The sequence below is a fragment of the Bombyx mori genome, chromosome 6, assembly GCF_030269925.1.
Source record: "Bombyx mori chromosome 6, ASM3026992v2".
Taxonomy (NCBI): Eukaryota; Metazoa; Arthropoda; class Insecta; order Lepidoptera; family Bombycidae; genus Bombyx; species Bombyx mori.
The window spans coordinates 5555988-5564212 of NC_085112.1; the positions used below are offsets into that span (position 1 = coordinate 5555988).

The 8225-nt window shown below is 36.1% G+C and overlaps 1 protein-coding gene across 1 annotated transcript; it reads right to left on the bottom strand.

The window, feature by feature from the left end:
• Positions 1–2223: 2223 nt before the first annotated feature.
• Positions 2224–3656, bottom strand: LOC101742512 (homeobox protein Hox-C5). The gene is made up of 3 exons (XM_062669241.1): positions 3630–3656; positions 2732–3041; positions 2224–2642 (listed from the first exon to the last, which is right to left on the bottom strand). Exons 1-3 carry the CDS (start codon positions 3654–3656, stop codon positions 2224–2226), a joined length of 756 nt encoding a protein of 251 aa, XP_062525225.1.
• Positions 3657–8225: the final 4569 nt, after the last annotated feature.

Genomic DNA, 8225 nt, shown 5'->3' on the forward strand with positions numbered 1-8225 from the left:
TAACTTCACGTCGAATCAGAGTTTGCCAGTGTAAAAAAAAATGTTGTCTCTTAAAAATATAAATAAAAATAGTAGATTTACTGACGAAAATCATTGTATATTATGGTATAAAAAACTTTCCTGGTTTTGTGTCTATTCACCCCGTAATTTCTATTGACCCCGTTTTACGGCAATGTTTTCTTCATTTGTTCTAGTTGAGTATAGAAGCTCTCAGTACCCCTGGTTCATACACACTATAACGTGTTTGCCACCACCTTGAGAGAACATCTTGGCGCATGAGAGATTGAATAACGGCTCGTTTAAAACCTTTAAACCTAATGCTGGGACTGCTTTGCTGCCAAAATAGACATGATGGTATTATCTATCGTCTATCGATAACTAAAAATCGCCCGGTGTGCTAGTATCGAACGAAGCGACTAAGCCGTAGCTCTAACAATTAATAAAATCCGTACTTAGCACATGTTCATTAACCACCTCTACAATAAAGAGATAGCATCGTAAGATAAAAATCAGACTCAAAAAAAAAGCGTAATTACTTCTTGTTGAGCGTATTAACTGTAAGCCCGGACTCATGTCTCAAGGAACTCTCCTTATCCGGTATCCTCGTCGTACTATTTATCGATTCCGAAAATCAATTAACATCAATTGGGCCGTGAGCTCCGTCATTGTCTATACATTAAATAAAAAAGCTTTATTTGGCTTTCAAAGCAAAAAAAGAAATAATGGTTCTGTAAGCTCATTATAATCTTGTTAGCAAAATCACAACATGCTGACAAAAAAATCAATTCCATCTATATATTAAAGAAAACAGGTAGCCAAAAAGGATTACTCATCAAAATTTTTTGAAAGCGTCATCCTATTCCTAGTCAAAACATGTCAAATTTCCAAATCTGTTTGCCGACAAAAGTCCCTGAAGGCAAGTTAACAGTATTTAAAAATCCGTCCCTTTCATTGAAGGGTTAGTCATTGTTAAACGATTGCGATATTATTTGCTTGTGTTAATTTTAAACGGATCATTTTTGGATCACATAAAGCTTTTTTTATTGTTTTTAAATAATGTCATAAATTGATTTAAGCTGACCACTCCACAGTAATTTTTGTTGTTTGGCAATATCAGAATCTCAGAGCTCCTAATTATTAAAAGTTAAATTAAAAACACATTCAAGGATTTAAAATCTTTAGTTTTTAAAAACTAAATACTAAAATACTAGCACGCATGAATGTTACCACTATATATGGATTTGGGCATACCCACCATACTATGATGGTGACAATACAGGGTTGTGCTTTAGCCCAAAAAACAAAATCTAAATGCTAGTTAGGTATATATCCAGAACGAAGCCTTGTTATGACTGAGACATAATTTTTAGGTTTTTTTTTTAAATTGTAATCCAAGATACTTTTATTTGCTGAGGTAACATCTCGTGGTATATTTTCCCCGGTTTTATTACTTTATTAAAACAGATATAAGAAGCTTGTGATGGTTGCCTTTGAAATTAGTACACGTCCAGTCTTCTGCTTCAACTGTTTTGTAGGCTTTTATTCACTTTGACCATTAACTTCACGACACCTGTTAACTTTACGGAAAACTTGTAAAAAGAAAGTACTGGAAAGTAGCAATTCAAAACTCCTTTGTATTTATAGCGCCTTTTATTTGACTAGACAATTGACAAATAAGTCTTAAAGAATCAATCTTAATTACCTATACTGATTATGTATTATATGTGCTTATGTTGATGATTTCAACTAAATAGGAACTATGTTTTATTTCAACATAATATTAATATTTACAATGATTTTCATATTCATATCTAAATTGAACTTATTCTAAAACCATATAGTTTTTTTTCTTTGTCCACTGGTTTTATTTGGTGAATTCCAAATTAATTATTTAATAAATGTTATCAATGACATTCGGTTTTTCAAAGCATTGTGGATATTTTTTGTAATTTTCCATGCTTTAGATTTAAACAATTTTAGAAACAAAAAACACACTTTTAGAGTGAGTATCCAACGAACATTAATGCATAAAAGTAAAGTTAATTTATAAACCACGAAAATCTTTACACTGTTTTAGTATTAAACCGATAAATATGTGCTTGTTGAATATATTATGTAAACATTTAAAAAATAATAATAATAGTATTAAACCGGTCACTTAACTGATTGAATCAACTGAAATTAATGTTGCTTTTAAGCAGCAATTATGTTGTGCTTTTGCGGTCACATCTTCGGTAGCATTCCGCCATATGGCGGCATCATGCAATGTGACATATTTTCCGGTATGTGACCTATATTTGGTTGCACCGAACCGGCATGATAATTGGGATATTCTGGCAAACCAATTTGTTGCCGCGGATCTATGTATTCAGATACATTGTTACCTAACTTCGTAGCACCGATATCATCTAAAGCGAAGGGTTCCGGCGAAGTGGTAAGTTTTCCGTCTTTCTTCGCTTTCATTCTCCGATTCTGGAACCAAATCTTGATTTGACGTTCTGTCAATCCTAATGCATGTGACACTTCGATCCTTCGTCGTCTAGATAAGTATTTATTGAAGTGAAACTCTTTTTCCAACTCTAGTGTTTGAAATCTGGTGTAAGTCTGTCTTGTTCTTTTTGAACCTTCCTTTTTAGTATCCCCTGAAAAAAAAAACATAACACTCGAATTATTCAATGACTTTTTTAAATTTCATTCTTTGAAACTCTAAATAACTTTTTAGTTTACATACCACTGACTCCTTTCATCCAAGGATAATATGCTTGCACTTCGGGAGCAGCGGCCATTTTGTTCTCAGTATAATCCGCATTATCCCCGCCTGCTTGGACCCTCGTCATAGTATCCTGACAAGGCTCCGCGGCACCCATCGATGACTGTGCGACTTCGTTCGGCGAAGGCGCTCCACCCACGGCATCTTTCTTGATTGACGTTTGATCGTCAACTTTTTGGAATCCACCATGAAATTGCGACAAATTGCATTCCTTCCCAGATGTTGTTTCATTATTTTTTTCCCAATTATTATTTTCAACGTATGGAACTTGCTGCGAAATTTCACGTGTAGAGGAATTATCGCATGCCGGAAAATATGGTTGATTTTGACTTTTTGTTTTCGGCTTTGTCAACAGAGCTCGCAAATGAGGAGAATCATCTCCTAGGGGGCTTATAGATTTAAAATCACTGGTTACGCTTTGCGGAGAGCCGTAGTTTTCTGAAATACTGCATTGTCCTGGTGAGTTCATTGACCGCACATCAGTAACCTTTTCAACTACACTAGTATTGCAAAGCATGTTTGTTTGATTATAATTGTAGTTACCATATTGCTGTTGTGTATACTGATTCATTTCTTGCCATTTTTTTATTGCGTCCATACCGTTGCTTCCAGTTTGTAGATTAGCCGAATATCCGTGCCAATTCGGTTCTGATTTTACTATACCTTCTGTAGGAGTCCCGCAAAGCTTCTCACTACAATTAGCACTTAACACATTACCGTAACACCCATTATGTGGATAATAATTTTGGTAATTATAGTAATTATTTGCCATCGTTGGATATTGTTTATAATTATACACTTTTGATTGTTTTGAATTAGGATCACTGGTATTTACATAATTGTTCCACATATCACTCACACGGTTAGTTGTAGCTGCCGAGGACATGATATAAATGATAGCACTTTGAATACTAATTAACACATTATGCTTAATTAAAACTTAAACTGGACTGCGTGGGAGATGTGTCTCCTAGGTAGACTGTGAAACGAATGCAGAAGTGCATAAAGCGGCACGACCCTAACAAATGTAATACTTTTATTTGACCTAAAAAAAAAGTTTGGGGTACTTTCAACAATAGCGTCGCCATTGTCCCTTTGCGAAGTTGTAAAACCGTATTTACTGTCTCGTTTTCGCACGAACATGGATTGTTTGAAGTAATAAATAAGAAAAGGACGGGTAGATACGGTGCATTTTGCTGTGTATTCGGCAAATATTCTATCGATGTTTACAATGGCAAAATCTCCGATACTGTTTTTGTAGTGTGCGTGCGCATCGATACATCAAAATCATTGATTGGTGTGTTACGGTGTGCGTAAGAGAGGGTGGTATAGATTGATTTTATTCTATTATTGGTTTAGTGTAAAGCCGCGTATGTGTGTCACTGTGCTGCAACTTGCATTTATAGATTGCAGTTATAAAGGAGGTTCATTTTAGTGATGCGAATTCGAATGATTTAGAATGTTTTAACCGACACAAAATTAAAATAAACTTATTTTAATGAAATTATTTTTGGAGTACGGATTTTTATTTAAATACATCGGTCTCTCGACAAAGGTTTTTTTTTACAAAATTAAATTAATATTGCAAACAATGGAAATTGTTTTACTTTTTACTTTTATTCATTGCTTAAATTACAAATACTGTTAAACGAAGTCATGGCCTGCTTGTTGTTAACAGTTTATCGATTCCATTCATATCACGACGTAAATACCACCACCGATCTTGTTACCTACCTAACCGATCATGTTAAATAACAACTTTAACTGTTAACTTAAAAAAAATATGAATTCAACCATGGGAAAAAAGACAAAGCCAGAACTATTCCATTAAAGTCGTTGAATCAACAGTTCACTTTCTTTTTTTCTGTAATAGCATTACTGAACAAACAAAATATTTTTTATAAGTGACTAATCTGTTTTTAACTAAATGAAGCGATAAAATTATTCTTGGTCCTGAATTGACAGACTAAATCATGTGGATGCTTAAGCTCTATAATGAGTGGAAAATACACTGCATATTATTATCAAGTAAGATCTTTGTTATTGCTTAGAAGGTTGAACAAGCTCACGGTCCACCTGGTGTTAAGTGGCACGTGTAAGAACTTTATTACAGCCACCCACCTTTTCCCCCCTACCTATTCGCTGGTAGTCTAAGAGACTATTCCAATTACGCCCAGACGGGACCCACCTTGAGACACAAATTCGAAGTGCCAGTTCTGTAGTCAATAACACCCCCAGCCTTCAAACTGAAGTGCATAACAACTTCGCGGCAGAAATAAGGAGGCTGGTGGTACCTACCCGTGCGGCCCCACAAGACGCCCTATCAGCCATTATTCAAATCATATTTTTCCGGATTTAATTTTCTATTACACGACGTTATTCCTACACCGTAGAAGTAATTAGTGAGCGTGCGTTAAAAACGTATTTCATTAGGAAAAATCCTCTTGTCGTGGCCGCTGGAAACTACATACCCGATCTTGTAGGCCGAATGATAAACAGTCGACGTCGCCCAAAACACGTCATTACGGATCCTCCCGATCCATTAACGGTGCTTTTAGGCACCACAAGCACCGGCCGCCGTCCTCTTCGAACCCGTTGCTTACACGAAGGGCTCGACAAGCGAATTAACCCATAGACCCAGCCCGATTCGCGCCGGATCTTCTCAGTGGGTCGCCTTTCCGATCCGGTGGTAGATTCTGCGAAGCACTGCTCTTGCTAGGGTCAGTGTTAGCATCACTCCGGTTTGAGCCCCGTGAGCTCACCTACTAGTTAAGGTTACGTTGAAATAGCCTCTGAAGGCGATCAGCTTAGGTAGGAAAAAAAAGATGTGTGGTGTCGTGGGACACCGGAGAGGAACGAAGTTCCTTATTATAAAAATATTCATTTTAAGTGATATTCGAGGTATAAAGAAAATAAAACTGGAGGTTTCGCAACAGCCCACCGTCATTCGGTAACGTTCGAACTTATTGTGGTACACTTCATTCACGGTTGTTTGCATAAGAGTTAGTGTATTGCGCAAACGAACGCTCTGAGATCGTGGTCAATGAATGATAAAAAAATATGTTATTTTTGTACGTTATTACAGAGTTAAGTCGTACACTGTGTGCATTACTAATTTGTACGTTATTACAAAGTTAACTCGTACATTGTGTGCATTACGAATAAAAATCTTACGTTACTGGCGTTTTTTCCCGGTCACCCCCCTACGCATGGTCCCACAAGGAACATCGTTCCAAAAAAAAAAAAATTTGCAGGATTCAAACACCGGTACGGTCAATACGAATACATCGATCGTCTTATGCTTCGTAAAGTCACCTAAAGCTACAACGACTTCATAAGATCTGTTGAACTTACGACTTAACAGTACCTACGAATATAACTAGGTCACGCTTAATGAATATTTTGAATTCGAACACCCTGTAGGTAGTGCGTTCAGCTAACGAACATAACTCATCTAGGTTTGTAACGATTCAATTGGGGGTCGTGACAATAGCGCAGTATGTGAGCGCGTGCTCTGACTGCAGCCGGTCCTTTCCTCGTTCAGCATACAGTTTGTAAAACATCAGGTTTAACTTCACTTTCTGTATTTGATACACACAGCTTTAAACAGCACTGTCTGACGCGATTTGTAGACCTTAGTCATAAACGCGAAAAAGAGCAAAACCAGATCGTTTTTTTTACTACCCACAAAACATGTTTGTTACTAGCGACCCGCCCTCGCTTCGCTTCGGAAACATTAAATTTTATTATTGATCATAGCTGAGTACCGCGATGCTACCCGCGGTTATTGTCGTACCGCGGGTGAAGCCGCGGGTCGAAGCTAGTCTAAAAAAAGTAGCCTAAGTTACTCCTTATATCATCAGCTACCTATCAGTGAAAGTCTCGTCAAAATCGGTTCAGCCGTTTCAGAGATTAGCCGGAACAAACAGACAGACAGACAGACAGACAAAAATTGTAAAAAATGTTATTTTGGTGTATGTACCGTATATATATTCATATGCATGTAGCAAAAAGAGGCTATTTCAATATTACAAACAGACACTCCAATTTTATTTATATGTATAGATGTAGTCTTAACAAGTTTATACTTGGAACACAACTTTTACCTTCGTCTAGATTTTTGCATGGACATCGATGGTGCTGAAGTTGAAAATGAATCTAGATGATTTCTTGGTTTTTCTACAAGTCAGTTATTTCAAAATAGGTTTTACATTGTGCCTCTGTAACGATTTTATCCATCTACGCAATAAAAATGTATTTCAAAGACAATAATAGTAAGCCTTGAACGACATTCCTATTTGTAACCACATCCAATGAATACTAACATCTGCAAAAGTGTAGTGTCTGAGAACAAAGTATATTTTACATATTTTTTTTCCACGTGTAGTGAGAATAGCTTCTTTGCCTACCAGCGAATATGTACAGAAAAAAAATACATTCACAAGCGTACGTAAATCACCAAATTAGCAAATCGTATATTTAGGAAAATATGTTCTTAAAAATAAGAATAAAAACATTCGAAAGTTTGGTAGCTGCTTTAACATTATTCCTATTATAATATAAAATATATGCCTACCAAAGCTGATATTATAGCATCGTCATGATACGTTTGCAAAATTGAGAAACCAATGATAAAAGTCTACGCGCGCCTATACGGTGACATGTATGCGTGAACACTCCTCTTTATAGAACATAATATATATACAAATGTATAAATACAGTATGCTATGAAGAGGTGTGTTCTAGGTGCGATCTAATACTGTTATTTTTTCGAAACAAAATATGTAGATAATTAAGCAAATAGATTTATATACCTAATACCATTCAATTACATTCTTTAGATTTATTTTTGAACTAGTGACCCGCCCTCGCTTCGCTTCGGAAACATTAAATTTTATTAGTGATAGTTGATTCCCGCGATGTTACCCGCGGTTATTGTCGCGGGTGACGATTATTGTCGCGTAACGCGGATGACGCCGCGGGGTCAAGCTAGTCTAAAAAAAGTAGCCTAAGTTACTCATTATATCATCAGCTACCTGTCAGTGAAAGTCCCGTCAAAATCGGTCCAGCCGCTCTAAAGATTAGCCGGAACAAACAGACAGACAAAAATTGTAAAAAAAAATATTTTGGTGTATGTATCATATATATATTCATATGTATGTAGTAAAAAGCGGTTATTTCAATATTACAAACAGACACTCCAATTTTATTTATATGTAGAGATTACATAATATTGATATAAATTTTGTGCATTTTTTACATTTGGTTTCTTTGATTGGATCATAAATATGCAATATGAATTCGTAGATTTTTTAGAATTCATTTCCATGAATGAACGAGGGATAGAGGGACCGTCGGATCAATAAATTAATACATTTTAGTGGCAACTTTGACATATGATACAATTGTAACAAGGGGTTCACAACTCACAGATGTACAGACGCTGACTTATGTT

Bases quoted from the DNA above. Each gene is read 5' to 3' on its own strand.
- LOC101742512 (XM_062669241.1), bottom strand. From the start codon at position 3,656: ATGTCCTCGGCAGCTACAACTAACCGT. The intron at 3,042-3,629 runs GTGAGTGATATG...GAAATTTCGCAG, and splicing joins CGGCAGCTACAACTAACCGT to CAAGTTCCATACGTTGAAAA. The intron at 2,643-2,731 runs GTATGTAAACTA...TTTTTTTTTCAG, and splicing joins TTGGATGAAAGGAGTCAGTG to GGGATACTAAAAAGGAAGGT.